The following is an 18618-nucleotide window of genomic DNA, read 5'->3' as shown; positions in this document are numbered from 1 at the left end:
GCAGTACTCTAACATCAAGGTTCCAGCAGGAATCAATCCCTTCTATGACAGACAGAAATCCTCCTCATAAACAGTCACGTTGAGATCCTGCTTGTGTTTGTAATGTCTTATACAGTGATTCTGATCAGAAGCCATCTAATCTTTATTGTTGTTCATTTTCAAAGAGCATTTCCAGTACCCCATAACTCAGAGACCACCCACCTCCCAGTTTTGCTCTTTGTCCTCCATCCTTCTGTGAGGATGGGGATGTTGAGAGGTGTCCAGTCCCACTCCTGACACAAACAGACACAACTTCTTAAAACACACAACATGATTTTTTTATTTGTTTAATCAGTTTACATTCCACAACTGACAGTTTACTTATTTATTTTTTTAATTTTCCATGAACAAGTTGTTTAGTTAGTTACCAGACAAGATTTTAATCGATGGAAATACAGTATTCTGCGCCAATCTGAATAAAACCAAAACCAAAACAAATCAAAACAAAAGGGAAATTGTAAGATATAATGAGTTTTTCGGCAAAGTCCTGCGACGCTTTCTGCAACTCCTGTCTTTCAAAGCTATAGGGGTATGTTTGTTCTCCCTATTAGTTCCCTGATCTCAACCCTGCCACTGAAATGTTCCTTCAGGGCCACAGTCCTGCAAACACTGATGCACATACACAAACACCTGTGTGTCTGCAGATTAGCACCTTGGATTAACAGAACAAGAAATTTGGGATGTTTTGTTTAAACAAATTCCGTTCACCTCTGCTGCAACAGATTACAGGAAGAAATGGAAAAGTACAATACACTTGATGTCACATTACTTGTGAAATTAGCCACCACACTCGCATCTCACCAGAAGAACCTAACAAAATAGTCAGTGGTTGTTGATGTATTGTTAGCACCAATGGCCACAGGAGCCACTTCGCCTCTTACAGCAGCACAGAGGTCCCAGCCTCACAGGACATGTCACTCTCTATTACTTCTGACAACTGGATGTTACTACCCAAAACTCATAGAACTCTGTGTGTATTGGCTAAAAAAGTACTCCACTTGGTTGAGCAGCTGCATACACAGTCCAAATATCCTTTACAATGCCCAAACCATAGTCTGCAATAGACATGGTTTTAGACTTTTCAAAACATGTTGAAGTTTTATACATTTCAATATAATTCCCAGTCTAGCAAAGCACTTAGGCATGTGCCTAGCTCTAAGCATAGCAGTAGCATTCTTCATGGGACATTTATGCTTGAAATTAGGCAAATGCTTTGTGGGATCAAAGCTCTGTAGCAGTGCTTTGAAGAAATCAGGATCCTGAGTGTCCTAATCTTGGCTTTCACATTTACAGCCACCGCAGACTTGAGTAAACCCAGCTACAGTCTCGATTTTCAAAAGTGCTGAAAAGAGAAGGCTCCACCTGCAGCTGATAGAACTTGTGAGGGGGCATCAAACCACTAAATAGAAGGTCTTTTCCCAGGCTTTTGGCTTCCCATCTCCAAAATGGCTATAATACCTACCTGCCTCAGACAGGTCTGATAGGACTCATACTTGTTAAATTTTCTATGGAGAAAATATGCCCAATAAATGTGATGTATTGCTGCATTTCTCTAAATATGCCTGAGTATTGTGGCATTCTAGGTCTTTCTTAATCCAGCTTTGATGTGTGTGCACTGCACTTAGTGGAAACATAAACAGCTGGCCAAGATGTACCCACATGACAAATGTCTTGTACCAGTCATATTATTTTACTTGGGAATGTCCTAGGAAAGTGCTGACATGCTTCAATTTGCAGGCATTTAAGTGAATTATTATCTTAAGCCTCCAAAACTGTCAATTAGAAACAGTGTTGACTGCAACTTTTATCATCATCAAAAGATGATTATGGGAATTGCTTCATTTCTTCTGAGCAAGAAAAAATGTCATAAGGAAAAAAGGACCAGTGAGAAAGTCAAGAAGGGGAAACCCTCAAAAAACTTTTGGCCAGTGCGGTAGAGTGTGGTTAGGCTGAATATTACTTGGGGCAGAAGAAATCCTGAAGAGCAAATACCTTCATGAGATGCACCTGCAGTGGATGGTGGGGAGCCCACTGTGTCTGGTTTCTCCCTGCCCCTTGTACCCAACGCTCATGCCCTCAGGAGTGTTTTGCACAATTCCCATGGGCACAAATGGGAGAGTAAGAGTGAGACCCACGTGCTGAACTGGCCAAGAGGTTCATGAGCAGCGGGAGTGCTTGCAGGAGAAGGTGACACTGGAGCCCTGATGGCCTGAGAGCTCCAGCCATTCCCCTTCCTTATCCCCAGGATCACCCTGGTGCCAGGCATTGCTCTGTCCCATGGAGCCTGGGCATTCACTCCCTGTGGCACGGTCACAGGAGTGGTTATGGCTTTCATTAGGAGGTGAGACAGGTTCTTTTGAGAGAAAGTGGAAAGTTATCCAAATGCTTCATGGGGCTGAGAGGTCAGGCAGGCCCCTCTTGGCAAGCCACACCTTGGCAAAGTGAACCCAGCAGGGAGCAGAATGTGCATGGCTGGGCAAGCAGGACGGTGGTAAAGAATGGGAAACAAAGATAAACTGGTATGGAGTCACCCCTTAGAACCTCCTCCCACGTGATATTGCGCTTTGACTTTATCACCTTTTAAAAGTTTCTTTGACACTAAAACTCTGAAAAACCTGCAAAATCCTTATGGGAACAGTGAGTCAACAGTTTTAAAAGCAACCTTTGAGAGTCCCACGTCTCAGTACCTTTCTCATCCCTCTCACAGAGAGGGAGGGCAGGAGAGTGATGATGAGAATTTAGGAACATTCTGAAAAATCTTGCAGAAAATGGTGCTGCATTCTTAAATTTTATATATTTTCAAGCTCCTCCTCATTTCCAGAGTTCACTCTTAAAGCCTTTATTTCTTTTTCACAGACATCTTAAATAACAAAACAGTCACATACGCAAGAGCTGGTATGGAATGAAATTTAGAGAAAAATGTCTCTACAGGAAGCATGTCTGTATTCTCACACACAGGGAGGAAAAGGAAGGGAGGGAAACAGAGATATATATCTAACTCCTCAAAAAAGGGTAATGGAAAACAGGAGAAGAATGTTAGGATGATACACTACAGCTTGGGCAAGGTAGTACCATGCTGAAAAACAACATTTCATCCCTGGAACTCAGCTTTATCTTCCACTTTCTAAGTAAGTACTAGTACACAGTATTGAAACTTCATTTTACAGTTCCCTGAAATCCCTCTTGTCAAAACCTTAACAGTATTTTTAAAAATAAAGTTGTTAGACATGGGTGAAGATTGTCAAGTCACTGACTTAAATTTAGCTGTAGAAACAAATAGTAGTGACCATACATTGGCACAAGGTCCAAAGTTCACTTAGCATTAGAGTTTTCAGAAATCAGTTCAATTTTCCCACTCCTCTGACAGTGTTTGTTTTATTCAGGTAATACATGGGGCTATACAAGAGTTCCAAAGTTCTAATTCTGGATTAAATTGCTGGTCCTTCTAGACAGACTCGCTATCAATATGCAATTCCAAAATTTTCCTCTGAGAGACTCTCACCATGAGATGGAGACATATGTTCAGCCTTGTCAGAGCACCTTTCTGAATTATGCAGCCACAGTTCATCCTCTTGTTGAGTCCTCAGTTTGGTTTTTATGAGGACAACTATAATCCCAACAACAAGGGATGAAATTGCAATCTCTTTAATCTCCATGTAAGCTGTTTGTAAAGCAGTTATTAACATTGAAAAAAAAGAATACGAAACTTCCCAGACTCTATCTTGGAGGAGAAGTTTTTGATTATCACTACCAGCTAGATGACTTTTTCAGGGCAGTTTGGGAATAAAGCAAGAAAAGTAACCTTTGAACAGCTCAGCTGTTCAAACATTTAAGATGTAAATACCCTCTTTGAGCTGCTTCAGCAATGCCCAGGACTGGCAGAGAAAGGCGAAGAGTTCAAACCAAAGACCTCTGACCTCCAGCACAGGGACCACCATCTGTGCCTGGAGGCCACAACAAGGCACTCACCACAAATGCTATTTCCAGGGGTTCGGACAAGCCCTGTCCTTTGCAGTCATGTTGCGGTTTGGGAGGGGAAGGCCGTTGTGAACATCTCCTTTTGTTCCAACAGGCTTTCACAATTAAAACCTGTGTTTTACAGACGAGCCCAGGCCATGCACCCGAAGCACACAGACACAGCTGATCTCCATATGGATGCTCCCCTGCACTAGGTACCTGATTCACTTCACCAGGATTTAAGATCTTTTAAGATCTTGGGATCACTCAAGATAGGTGAGTGGTCATTGCATGAAGCAAGAAGGAGCTCCTAAAGCTTAGATGTCAGTTTTGCTTGGTCACCACCTGTAAGCAACTGTCTCTCTTTACTACCTGTACAAGAAGCCAAGGGAGACGAGCCCATTAACACCACAAACTCAGTGAAGTGTCTAAGGTTGATGGGGACAAAGTCAGGTCAGAAAATCCTGGCCTTTCAGTGGCTCAGTGTCACACACAAGGGTGCTCCTCCCAAACATACACCTAAGGAGAAGAACAGCATCTGTCCACAGGGCCTCCTAATAAAGGACAAGAGAATCAATTGAGAGAGCTAATGCTGAACAGAAATTGTACCATTGCTTTTTCAGTCCATTCCTTTTCCTTAAAAAGCCCTTGAGACCCAGTCCTTTGACTGGATGTACGTGTGTAGCTGTGCGTGCTGCTGACTCAAGTGTGGCACCCCTCCTCAACTGGTGCAATGGCAAAATGAGGATTTTCCTGGGAAATAGTACTTTTTAATTTGTTTTGGTTTAAATCTGATATACGTGAGGATTGTGAAAAAGAAACAGTCCTTTGCCTGAAATTCTGTACATCAACCTCAGGTTCTTTCAGGCAATCATGAAGATACAGACATTTTTCATAAATTTACAAATATATACACAAATATACACATATTTACAAGTATATGTGTGTCAGCCTATGGGCTAGATTTAATAATGCTTTATTCCAGCCGCACACAAGTATAATGGTTGTTTTTTACAAAAAGAGATTGGTAGAAAATTGGAGTGACTTAGCAGTGACATTTCCTACATCTATGCAGAAGATCCTTAAGTAGGCTGACATTGAAGTGCAGCCCCCTTACCTAAATCCCTTCATCACATACACACATAAATAGGACCCAGTCTTACATCTATTAATGAAACAAATTTCTCCTTGATCCCAATGACCTGTAATCAAAGAGAATTTAACTTGAGAAAGAACTTAAAGTTCAAGTCTATTTTAGATACAGTTTAGAGTTTTGAAAGTTGTAAAGTCTATCATACTAAGCCTCAAAATGCTTTAAAATAATTAAAGGTACTGCAGAAAAATACCTTCAAAGTTCCCAAATATGCTTTTCTGTGTAAGTAGGGGAAATTTTATTCTGCAAAAGATCAAACTGCAAATACATAGATATAAACACTTTAAGTGATGGAAATTGCCAAGTAAAAATAGTAACAGTTTAAATTAGATATCTGTGATTGCTGTTGGTGCCCAGGAGTTATAAATAATTCAGTACACTCTAACTGAATATTCTAAGGCTGCACTTTTGTTGTTCTGATTACTCAAACCTTTTTCTTATGATCTATATTGTTAATGAATAACTCTTTGTAAAAAAAAAAATACAGCTTTATGCTTTACAGCCAGAAGAAAACTCTTCTTGAGATAAAACATCATGAGAGCTTAAGCAAATTAGGACCGTATAAGTTTTTTAAAAAAATATTAGGCACCAAAAGCATTTAGTGCTTTATTCACTGTCTGAAGAGGAGTTGGATGCTGAAGCTGTTTTGTGTATCTGGCCTCAGGGGACTAAGCCATGACTGATTCACAATCCTTGGAGTCTACATCATTTTGAAACTGGGGCAAAACCCACAAGATTTTGCAGGCTTTACTCTTTATCTCACCTACTGCAGAATCGCTGTTACTGCTTGAGTATTTCTGACCCGCCGGCAAGTAACGAGGCCACTTGAAGGAACTGCCTTTACAGAGATACTCCTGTGTCCTGCTGCCACAGGTAGGCCTCAGACCCACGGGATGTGAAGCTCCCTGCTGTGCCCAGCAGCTTTAACCACAGCCTTCATGCTGCCAACAGTCTGCACAAGCCCTCTGCAGGCTCAGGAGTGTCCTGCCGTGCCACTGCCTCTAGGAGATCATAAACATTTCTGATTTGGAGGGGATACATTGGCATCTCTTCCTTAAATCCAGATACTTTTTGATGGAAAATACCAAATTTATCCCCGTTGTATTTTGCTTCCTTATGCATCTCCAGGAGAGATTTTGCATGTGATCTGCACGCACAACCTAACAGGGACACAGATGGCATCTGAATTGCATTGCAGCTCCTGAGTTAAGTATAAAAGAACAGAGAACAATTATGCTGCATTTTCCTATGTATTTTATCTCTATATAGGACACTTTTATAGGTTTCTGGCATCCACATCATGTGGGATGTGCACATGTGTGTGTTTAAGGAAAGAAGGGAGTGAGGGTGCCCATGTGTACACACTCTATGCAAGAAAACTTTGAAAGTCACTTTTTGCCACTGTGCAGGGGTGTTAATCAGTGATGGAAGAATATAAAAGTGCAGTCCTAGAAGGGAATGACAATTCCTGCTGCTGATGCTGAGGGTAACATTGGATTATCCTCACAGAATTCTACCAATTTTGAAGCAACTGCAGTTGGGTCTCCTTTTTTTCAGTCTCGCACTTTCTCCCGGAGATAACCTATCTGAGACTGATATTTTCGTTGAAAGTCTTCCCTGAGCAAGGGAAGGACAATTGATCTGTGATTCTGGAGTGCTTTACTAGAGGTGACGAGAATTTAATTTCTCTCTTGTGGCCTATATTGAGGCAGTTGTCCAGACTCTTTCTCAAGTTAAATCCTAAACTTGTGCAAAGCCTCATGCAGTTAAATTGACAGCACTGTATCAGGCTACAGTTCTCCAACTGATGTCAACATGAAGCTTGTCAGAGCCCCCTGGCACCAGCAGCACTTGTTGTCAAAATGTTGCAATTAAAAATTATGGCTCTGAAGAAGGCTGTATGGTTGGGGAATTAGTGGGGCATACAGGATGGAAACCCTAAGTTGAACTGAGAGGATGGCAGGGAGGGAGGGAGGGGAGGTAGCATCTGGTGACTTTATTTCTAAAGCCAAAGAATAGATATTGTGAGTGTGTAAGCACACATTTCATGTTTGGTGTTAACCAAGACAACACTAAAATATTTTCTAAGGCATCTGAGCTTTCTATGAACCTCAACATACTATGGAATAGTTGCATTGTATTCCTGGCTATGATTGGAAACAGTGGACTATAGGTTTTGAGCTAAGCCCTGGTTTTTGAGTTTTCACCTTAGACTGGCAGGATCAAGATTTTATGGATCTGGCCTGGAATTAGCAATCAGACTTTAGGCTTTTTTGAACTTTGTTTCCTGACCTTGGAAATTCATCTGTCACTAATCTTTACATGCTGTTTGTGTTTCATGCCCACTTTTTACTCTTTGTTGTTGGTACCTGGCAATCATTCAGAGCTGTCTCAGTTTTTCACCTTGAGTCTTCCCTTGCTGGCTGGATGAGCACAGCGGTTTGGACCATGAAGGAGTGGGAAACCTGGGGGCAAGAAAATGCAGTGGTGGTTCGTGTGAATGTGCCTGAGCACTCCTGTAGCCCTTCTAGGCCTATGTAGAGACACAGAGAAGAAAGAGCCCGAATAATGCATGTCTTTATTTAAGCTATACTTGGTAACATATTATTTTCCCTCCATTTCGCTGCTGGCAGTTAGCGTGGCACTCAAGAATTAAGGACAGATTACAGTGATTTTCTTCCGAGCTCTGCTTATCAGTGGGGCTCCAGGGATGAGCCTGATTCAGAGGCGCTGCACGGTGGGTAAATGGACAGCCATGGAGACACAGTCTTCCAGGAATGCTTGGGAATCTGAAATAGCCCTTGCACATCAATCCCCTCCTTCACCAACTTTGCTTTATTTACCATCCATTGAACTGCACATGTGCTAACATGCCATAGCTAAAAATGGTCCCAAATGACTTGCATCCACAGGAAAACAGAATACCTGCACTCTCACAATTCACTCCTAGGAGGATGAGTATACTCTGTTTAGAGGACTCTGAGGATGCTTTTTTCCCCCCTTTTATTTGTTATTGCAGCTGGAATAACATTTTAGAAAGTAATGACAATTTTTCAAAAGCAGTATTTCAAAGAAATTGCTCTGGTCACTGGTGGTTTTGTGATCCACTTGTGACTGTCCCTGGGGTTGAAGAAAAAAGCCCAACTAGGAAAAGAACTGGAGGGACTGCACTGTTTAGATGAGGAAAGATCAGCTGTGTGTTTGCAGAGAGGAAGAAGGGATTGATGATATATACAGGCGGCTAATATGGGTTAGGAAATTTAACACACAAACAGCTTTAGTTTGAAGAAGGGGGTTCCTATAGGACACCTATCCTATAGGACACAGGATACAGGGCACATGTGCTCCTGCCACATAGCCCCTTCAGATGTACCATGTCCCAGCAGGGACAGACAGCAGAACCCCTGCAGCTGACTCGTTACGGTCACAGGGCAACACAACTGAGTCACTACACACAAAACCTCAGCCTGCAGATCACTGTGTGTTGAGCCAATTCATCCTGCATCCTTAGGATGGGCATTTCAGGGTATCAGATCACTGCACTACAGTGCAGTGGTCTCTGGAACATAGAGATGTGTTGTCCCAGAAGTGCAACATGAAAGGCTAGGTGTGGCAAAGAGCCTGCCAAATAGGGATCCTGCATGTCCACCTCACACAAAGGGAGACCAAGAACATACTGGTTGCTCAGGCTAGGACAGAGTGTCACCTTATCTACAGGGGAAGGATGGGAAAAGAAGAACATGGGCTGGAGTTTCAAGGAAGCTGAATGTCATCCAAGAAAGCACATTCTGGACTTTAAGCCTATGAATAGTCAGCCAAATTTAAGGGGATTAGTCACATGCTCCAAGTAAAGCACATGCTTAGGCACTTGGCCAGAGCAGATCTGAGGGACAGGGTCAAGCCCCTTATTGCTGGGATCACTGATAACAGATTTCTAATTAGCTGCTCCTCCAACTAAGAAACCACACACTAGTAAAAAAGTTTCAGTCTCTGTCCAGAAAGATACTTCAAAGCCTCTCCCAAAATGCATAACCTCAGAATAGCTGTGAGTGTGCTTCAGCTCAGGAGAGATGGAGACATTAACCATCACAAATTTACATCTGGATGTATTTTGGATCAACCCTGCTCTAAAGATAAGTCTGAGCACTCAGAAGGTGTGGTGGGGCTGTGATCCCCATCCAGGGGTATGGAAGCACACAGGACTCCTGCCAGTTCTTCGAGAAGTACAGATGGGAAATTCACAATCCCCCAAAAGGGTTCTGCCCTTACTTAAAGCAGTGATGAGAGAACTGGTGTTTGGAAAAATGGTTCTTCTGGGGGTCCAGCTGGAGATTAAGGTGACCTGATCACCTGCTGCTCAGACATTCCCATAGATTTTAAGATGCTTCATAGCCACACAGGCCTTACAGACACTACGCTAGAGCAAGTGGAAAATCACAGAACTGGCCAAAAGATTCAGGGTCAACATTTTTCTGTCGTTAATAAAATAACCATAACCCTCTTCCACCACTGCCACACACAGATAGACACAGAGGCTTATATACAGCTTGTAAACCAACACCATCAGAGAATACTTCATAAAGGCAAAACTGGTTTTAGGCCAGCTACAGAGGAAAAGGAAATCTTTGAAAATCCATCAAACAGCAAAATTACTTCCATTTCTTTAAATCTTACTCTATACCTCTTTCAAAACTGCATCAGTAGAATTCACCCTGTGAACACTCAAGGACCATCATCATCACAGGAGCTGCTGTACTGCTCTGCCTGCCATAGGGCCTGATGGTAGACTCCAGATAGGTACCTTTGTGACTCTGGCTTACCTGTGTCACTCCAGATATCTGTATTTACATGAAATACCTTTGCCATCACATTCAGCACCGCAGAGGAGGAAGAAAGTTTGCATTCAAAGCTGTTTTAATTAAGCAGCTGTATAATTTCTTACCAATAAGTTGGGTTTTTTTCCAAAAAATTTCATGCTTTGAAGAAATGAACAATTTTTATAGGTCTTTTTTTCTTTCCAGTTATTGGTTTTCTGCATTCAGCCTTCATTTAGCTCTCCAAGGCTATTTTTGTTTTAAATTTCCTTCTGTTCAATGGTAATTCATCAACCTCCTTACCAAGTAGGCACTTGCACAGTCAAATGATTTCAAAACTTTTCAAAACCACTCTATTTGAAAACCTTTCCAGAAAAAAAACCAAAAAACAAAACAATTTGCTTAAGAATGAAGTTTCTTCAAAAGGCTTGTATTTTCAACTCGAATAAATAAGTCATTTCTCTGGTCACATCTAATGTAAAATGAAATTGTGAAACTTCAGTTGACAGGGATGGCCCTTAGTGGAAACACACTGACCTAGCAGCTGGCATTGGCATGTTTGGGGGATCTGTAGACAACAGAAAACAAAAGCTAGGTAGCTGAGCAAGAATGGAAGAAACCCAAATCTACTCTATTCCAACATGCCCTCCAGAAACTTCATTTCTTTGAGCACTGTAATGCAACTACATGTGTAAGAATCATTTGTTAGCTGGATATTTTTAAACCAAGCAATACTGTTTCTTGCCAGTTGTGTAAATGGCATGACCTGGAAATTAATGCCTGCATTTCTGTGCAGCAGGCACAGGCTCCTTCTCCTGGTGAGATATTTTAGATGGAGAGGATTACTTTTTATTGACTAATGAGGACTGATATCATGCAGCTATCAGGTAAGAAAGGATTGCTGGTACTATCCCTGAATTAAGAGCATGTTGGGTTGGATTAGTTTTGGGGAGACCTTTTTTCTTTGCCCTGTCTCCCTTTGCCTGCATATATTGTCAGTGGTGCTCTCACTTTTGCACATGGCAATTCAGTCATCGTTCTTCAGGGTCCCTTTGGCTACACCCTTGGCCCTTCTTCCCTACCTCCCCCTCAGCCACTGGTACCTTGCAAAGACCCACTGTCCTCACAGCCAAAATGCTTTTCTTCCTGTAATGGCCTTCACCCACCTCTCCAGACTTAGCTGTTTGTTTAGCTCTTCTGGGACCTATGACCTGAACAACGGGAAGAGCAGAGGGAAGGAAAAAGGAGACAATAGGAAGAGGAGTAGCAGGAAAAAGAGAAAGACCAAAAAAAGAGAGAGTTCCATTTGCAGATTCACAGTTATATCATACAATGCTTAAGCTCATGGGAAATGGATCTCTGTTCTCTGCATCTGACCCTTTCACATCCATCTGTACACAGTTCTCCCAGATGGAGAGAGGAGATGTCCATTGAATTGGGGCAGTTTCCAAAGACAAGATGTGGGAAGGTCTTATTTGGCATACATGAACACAATGAGAGGCATCTCTTACTTCTCTTCTACAGAAATTAGCTCCCTTTTCCTCCTCCACAGTTTTTGCTCAGTTGTCTCAAACATCCAAACCAGAAACTTTATGAAATCCCGTTCCATCAAATCTCTGGCAAAAAAAGCTACCAGGCCTTCCCCCACCTCCCTTCTCCTTCGTCAGTCTTCCCCTGGATCCACCATCCTGAACTCTCAGAAGCTCCATGAAAAAAAAAAAAACCTGCTGAAATCCACCAGAGAAGACACGCTGTCTCAGACCTGACGGCTTTCCTCACGCTTCTGCCGTTGCGGTGCCTCAGTCTTGGGCCACAAACACAGCATGGATGGTTTGGTGGACAATCACATTGCAATGTTTTAAATTATTTTTTTTGTTAAAAAAAAAAAAAGTCAGAGGGAAGAAAAAATTGTACACACATGTATCACAGCATTTTCAAAAGGCCTCCTGCTGCATTTACATTAGCAGTTCAGCCTCATTTGTAAGCCTGGATGTAAGGCAGCTGGAAGATTAAAACCACATTGTTGGAAAGTCCGCTGAGATGTCCTCTTGGAGATTTTTATTGTTTTCTGGTTTTATTTTCTTAGATTTTTTTTATTATTATTAGTTATTATTATTTTCACTTGTTTGCTTCTCTCTAAAGTTTGGCAGGCAAAGAGAAAATGCTTTTCTACTTTTCCTCACACATTCTGTCCATTTTGTTTTCTGCATTTTCAGGAGAAAAAAACCCAACAAAACCCCAAAACCAATGACACAACTTCTGTCATTTTGTTTTAAGAAAGAAAAAGAACATGGGTGGATTTCTGATAATGGCCTTGAGGACGTGTGTTGTTGAAGTGGCTCAAATGCTTCATTTGCTTGCTGTTTATATTTTCCCTTCTGGCTGCAACGGACATGTTTTTAGTGTCATCCCCCCCACGCCTCTGCCCCCACCATGTCCTGTACAGATTCTGGTTCCAGATTCCCCACATGGATCCCCTGTTCCCCCTCCCAAATGGCAGTAGGTAGGTGCAACTGTAGGTTCATTTGACCTCTAAGGTATGATGCTGAAGTTAAGAGTTGGATGGAAAAGCCATGTGAGAGAAAAGCTTTCCCATCACTGTGAGGAAGAATGAAGCAACACAGAGTCCAGTGGAGATGTGAGTGCCATGTTGGACTCAGCTCTACCTTGGCACTGGCATTAATTTGATATTTTAGATATATATAATTATATATACATATATATGCACGTATAGGCATACCTAGGCATATATATATATATATATATATACATGTCTTTGTGTGTGTGTACTTGTCTGCTATTTGATTTAGCACACTGTCCCGTTCTCAGGTCTAGATTTGGGGCAGTTGGTCCTGGGGACAGGTTGGACAGAAGGGGCCAGAGTGCAGAAGAAGCCAGAGATCAGAGTGAGGCCCAGGCCCCCCCACGCACAGAACATGGACCAGCCATAGCCATGGCTGATGTCGTCGGGAAGTCCGTACAGGTAGCGGGGGTAGCGGGAGAGCTCAAAGTTGATTCCAGCCACGCACGTGCACAGTGAAATGATGCAGAAGGTTCCTGGAGGAGAGTGGGAAGGGGAGAAGGAGGGAGGAAAAAAACAAAGAGAAGTTAGAAGAGTGATAGACATACCCCTTTCCAAGCTGCATGAGAAGAGCTGGTGCAAGCAGTAAGGAAGTGCCTAAGGGAAGACGTTTGTATAAAGAGTGGCTTAGTGTGGAGGCTCCATGGAGAAAGAATTGAGTGCCACCAGAGCCTTGATTATTGATCTGCTGCTGAACAGAGCTGTATGGAGAAACTTCAACAGGAACACTTTTTCATTATGAGCACTCCCTTGGGAACTGGAATGCTCCATAGAACCATTGATTTTTCTGAAACTTTGCTTTACAGAGTAAATGCAGAATGAATAATCTTGTTTTGACATTTTTGGGAGGGAAAATAAACCTGATTTTTTTGTTTCATTCCAATTTTTCACTGATAGGCTTTATAGAATATTACAATATACTTGTCATGTTCTGGCTCTGTTGAAATGTACATTTGAACTTATGTGGGAGATTTTCTTCATGCTTTTCTTATATCAAAATACAGAATTTTTCATTATACAGTCTCCTTTTAAATATCACTAAAAAATCTTTAAATCCTTCACAAAACTCAGATTCTGCCCTCTGCATGACTCCAGTTTCAATCCAGATGCCCTCTGCCATATTGCTGAAATCTTCAAAATATCCTATTCTTGTTTTCCATCTCTGCAGCAATATTTCATTTCTTATTTCTTCCTGAGAACACGGCGAGGACAAACTTCCTAACTCTGTCAGTTGGTGTTATGGAAAGACACACATATCAGATGAGGCTGAACTTTATCCCACCCAGATCAGTCTAATTTTGATCTTTGGCCTCCAGCTTCATCGAAGCTAAAGTCTGAGCTCCTGAAATGTCACAATTGCCACCCACACACCAAATAATGGATAGATACAGATGCTACAGATACACCTGCCACAAGAGATAACGACTCACGTCAGTGTGAAGTTGGTACTTTATTTTTCTTCTCTAATTCCTCCCTTTGTGGGCCTCTCTGAATTGCCTGGAGAACCCTGGGCACAGAAGGCAGCCTACAGAACTCATGCTACAGGGCACACACAGTCAGTCCTGTGTGTCCTCCCTCTGTCCATGCATGGATCAGTAGCGTGCAACATGTGCTACCTGCGCAGCATGTCTTGCATCTGTTCACTTACAGCTGCTGGTGAGGAATGTCCTCATCTTCCTGGTCCCATCCCTAAACCAGCATAATCTTCCTAAGCAGTCACAATCTGCCTAGTTTTAATGACAAGCTCCTGTCTTCTGCTTAATAGATGTCCTTGCTTCCTTCTACTGCTTCCTGCCCCTGGCTCTGCTTCTCTTCTGGAACACTTTTGCTGTTGTTTCTCTGCTGCTTTGCTCTTTTTAATTGCAGTTGCATTGAATAAATGAATTTGACCCTCCCCACTCTGAACACAGAGGTAAGATTATTTGGTGAATTCCCATGGAATTCAGTACAGAAACTGGGAGCATTTGCAGGAACATACCCACATCACCAAAATGCGTGGACTTTCCATTATACCCACTTCCTTTATTTAGCAGGAACATCACATAGGCATTGCATCTACAGGCAAATTTCTATCATGGACCTGCAGTGAGATCACTGTTACGGTTCCCTCTTCTGATCACTCCTATGCCTGTTTGTATGGCCTTTTTTCCACTGTATTTTGGAATGTCACTTGTAGATAGTCTCTGCTGTACAGGTTAGGTACTTCTGCTAATGCCACGTACAGCTGCCAGATGGCCCAGGATATTCACAAATACTCACATTATGGGAGTGCCACTGGGCACCAGTGAGGACCAGCAAGATGCAGTAGGTACTGTGCCTATTTCGTTCAAAACAGCCTTCTTGCCTCCCACCAGCACCCCAGCAGTCTGCAATCAGTGATCTGGATTCTTGCAAAAGCCTCGTAAGATCCCAGGCTCTGGAGTTGTCTTACACTACTTCAAAGCACAGAGTAGGATGGATGAGGAGATCACCATCGCACAATCCATTAGTCAAAAATCAGGCTGTTTGATTAAAAACCACATGTCCTTTCCATGTTTTACTATGTTACTTAAGCTATTCAGTAATATGAAGATGTTTGACAAGAATGTGGTTGTTCCCTGTGTTCTATGTCAGAATGACTAGAACATTGTGGGATCAGGGAAGAAATGATGCCTCAGAGGCACTGTGCTCTCAGCTGAGCTCTGTGGCTCATTTCAAATGGTTGTGGTTAGAAAATGACAGGGAAGGCATTTCTTTGCTAGTAAGAACACGGTAATTTCTGCTCTCTCTAAATATAAGATTGTTAAGAGAGGTGGGTGGGAAAATCTGTGTGGCCAGACTAAAGCTGCATTTGCTAAATACAAAAGGGAAGGAAATAACTTTGGATTTCAAATACTCCCCGTATTTGAAAGCTTTCATGCTTTTTCTTGGCTGTTTTATTCACAAGCTCTTCAGTGCAATGAGTGTTGCTTTCTCTTTGTGTTTGAGCAGTGCCCAGTATATTGGCACTCCACCTTGCTGAGGGTATTCTGTCCCTTAACAAAGGAACAACAAAGAGGAGCAAGTAACAACACTAGAGAACTAAGCAAATCACAAGCATGAGACTTCTCTAAAAAAAAAGCCTGGCCCCTTTCTGGAGAACATGCTAACACATGATAACAAATAATGACTGCCATGCACAATGTCACAGAGTGCAGAGCACAGTCCTCAGCCTTTCACCCCCCAGTGCTTCTGCAGGATGTCTTGTACAACACAGACTTATCTGTCTCTCTAGTGCTGTTCATTGCAGACACAAAAAATTCCATTTTACGCCCTCTAGAAAAATCTTTATGGCCATTTTATGAGTCCTATGTGTTGCTTGTGTTCAGCCAAGCAAGGAAGATCCTGCTTATAGTTAATCTGGCCTCTCACCAGGAAGGCTACTGATGAAAACCAAGGTTCCTACCTCATGACTGTTCAGTAGCTTTTCCTCATGAATTGGCAGTCATAACACAAAAGATCATCCTTACAAATTGCAGTTGTTGGCCATTGTAGTGAAGGAGTCATGGGTAAAAGGGATGCAGAACCTGAGCTTACCCATGGAAAGGAAGCCTCTGCTAGTCCAGGTAAGACATGGAGCTGAGGTGGTAGGAGGAAGGAGGCTGTTGCTCCTGACCACGACACTCTGCACTACAGACACAGTGCTTCAGAGACAGCAGGACTGCAGGAAGTCATGAGCATTCCCAACCCTATAATCCTTTTTCTCCCCAGAAGTCAAACTGAACCTTTCTGCAGTTTCCTTCCAAGTTTTTGCTGTCAGTGAAGTATCCTCCTACATGTGCACTAATGCCCCAGATCCCCTGGAAACTGCACTGACACAAACTTTAATTTCTTTGTGAAAAACACTCCCCATAGCTGTGGTCCAAGCAGATGACCAGACCTGAAGGCTGGTGGTCCAGGCATGGCCCTGGCACAAAATGTGAATGGCAGGTGTCAATAGGAGCTCACTGGTACATGAGCTGCACAGGGAGATAAAGGCCATGTCCTTCAGCAGCTGGGGGGAGCAGAACTCGCAAAGTTCTTTGTGCTGGGATTTACACATTATCCTCCTAAGTGAAACCTAATGAATGAGACACGGCAACAGTGGGATTTTTGACAGGTAATTCATGTGTCACTGCAAAATGCTTCAATCAAGTGGGAGATGAAATTTCATGTAAAGCTGTGTCTGTGCCACAGAAACTGCTGTTTGACATGTAGTCAAACCTCCATCCTGACTCCTTGTCAGGTAGCCTCCCTTCATCTTGGCCTGGTTCTGACTGTCCCTGTCCTGCTAATGGGTTGATGATCATCAGTGGTTTGAGAACCTGAGCTATTAAATATCTCTTGGCTATCTTGTGCCTGTCTTTCTTATATATTAAAGAATAATATTAAAAATTACACTGAATGTCCCTTTCATTTAGATTGGAAGGTTTTTTAGGACAGAGATGAACTTATTTGCTATATATGTATATAAGATTGGGGTCCTGGCATCCTTGCTGTAGAGGTAGACATGGTCTGAAGAGGGATGGCAGGGAAAGGTAATGTCAGTGTTGGTCAAAGCCTAATTCCACGTGGATTATGAGTCAGAGCCCTTTGCTGTAGCTGTTTTCAAGCATGATTATATCAAGCAGTGCCATGGGCCTCTGCTGCAAGGAATTAATTTTTTCTTTTTTGTAAATGTCCCTTTCTTTTCATTTAGCCCAGCTGTGTGAGGGTCTGCAATGCCTCCACAGTTTCTAAACCTCACCTCCAGGGGAGACCAAAACTGCTTGTGAATGAACTGATTTAAACACAAACAGGCTCAAATCATCCATAGCAAATCTGTTTGAATTTTCCCTGATGCCAGTATCCCCTTGAACCATGTCAGAAGCCACGTCCTTCACCCACAGACCTCAACTTCCACAGCGATAGAGCTTGAGGGATTTCCCAAGGTCCCTGGTGTCTTGAGACAAGAACTGGTGCCTTTCTTAGATGCACTGCAGATGAAGGGGAACCTTCATGGTGCTAGGGCATAAACAGACCCTGTTGGCAGCAGCTTCATCTAAACACCTTCATCCTTATTATTAGAGAGGAGGTGTCTGACTGGAACCTGAAGGAGGCATCACCAATTTGAAGGCATGGGAAATCCAAAAAGCCAGTAATTAAAATGATCTGGGCACGAAGCCCATCTCTGAGACCCTCCTCCTACAGATCATTTGTCTCATGATTTGGAAATCATTTCCTTCGCATCTGACAGAATGATGTTCATTCTCTCCCTTCCCCCCGCAACAGATAGAAATGACTCACAAACTGTGCTGTCAGATGTACAAAGTAAACAACCCCAAAACCTGATTCTTCTCACCTTCTGTTATTTTTTAAAGCATATAGAAATGTCAAGTATTACTTAAAAATTGGTAGATAAAAAGAGAACTGCAAAGGTATGGATTTTAAGATGTCCTTTGAAACCATGCAGTTTTCAAATAAATGTAAATCTCTGCCTTTAAAGTATTTCTAGTAGCTTCTTGCGGCCACTAATGTCTTTGGAAGTAATGCTGTTTACTTAATTATCATCATTTTATTATAGGGCTATGGGAGAAAAAAAACCTCACAAGTGAAACATTATCTTTACTTTCTCTCTGCCCTGCTAGGTTTTACTATTTTCAAGGTACATCAAACAAACAAATAAAATTAGGTCTGATCCTAAAGTGGAGTGTGTAGCATTAACTATTTAAATTATATCCAAATCAAATGAAATTCTTAAAGAATACACCGAATTCCCTCCCAATACAGTGATGACAAAAGCCTTTTGGAGGGAGGGAGCAGCTTTGCAGTAAACTCCTTCTGCGCACGGATTAAACGCCTCAGCAGCACGCAGCTCTTGAGAACACTTTATTGCTCTGTGCATACACGCATAGAATATAAATTATTGCTTAATTATGTACTGTTCCAGCAGAAGCAGCTTGCAGCATCACCAATAGGCTGCAGAATAGCAAGGGGTTTACTGGAAAATTGCCCTTATGATAAAAGCGGAGATGGAAGGATAAATCTGACTGGGTGATGGAGATTTAGTGCAGTGTCCTTGTGAGATTACATCCCCA

General features: G+C 42.3%; 1 protein-coding gene across 2 annotated transcripts in view; it reads right to left on the bottom strand.

Moving 5' to 3' along the window:
* Window positions 1–292: 292 nt before the first annotated feature.
* The window catches only part of TMEM178B (transmembrane protein 178B), a 220400-nt gene continuing 202074 nt past the window's right edge, over window positions 293–18618 (bottom strand). For both annotated transcript variants that reach the window (XM_038153167.1, XM_038153166.1), the window contains one exon: window positions 293–13020. In XM_038153167.1, the coding sequence (XP_038009095.1) occupies window positions 12770–13020 (251 nt within the window). In that variant the 3' untranslated portion in view covers window positions 293–12769. The remainder of the gene's footprint in view (window positions 13021–18618) is intronic.

This window comes from Motacilla alba, chromosome 1A (assembly GCF_015832195.1).
Source record: "Motacilla alba alba isolate MOTALB_02 chromosome 1A, Motacilla_alba_V1.0_pri, whole genome shotgun sequence".
In the NCBI taxonomy this organism is placed as follows: Eukaryota; Metazoa; Chordata; class Aves; order Passeriformes; family Motacillidae; genus Motacilla; species Motacilla alba.
This window is presented reverse-complemented; position numbering and strand designations above follow the sequence as displayed.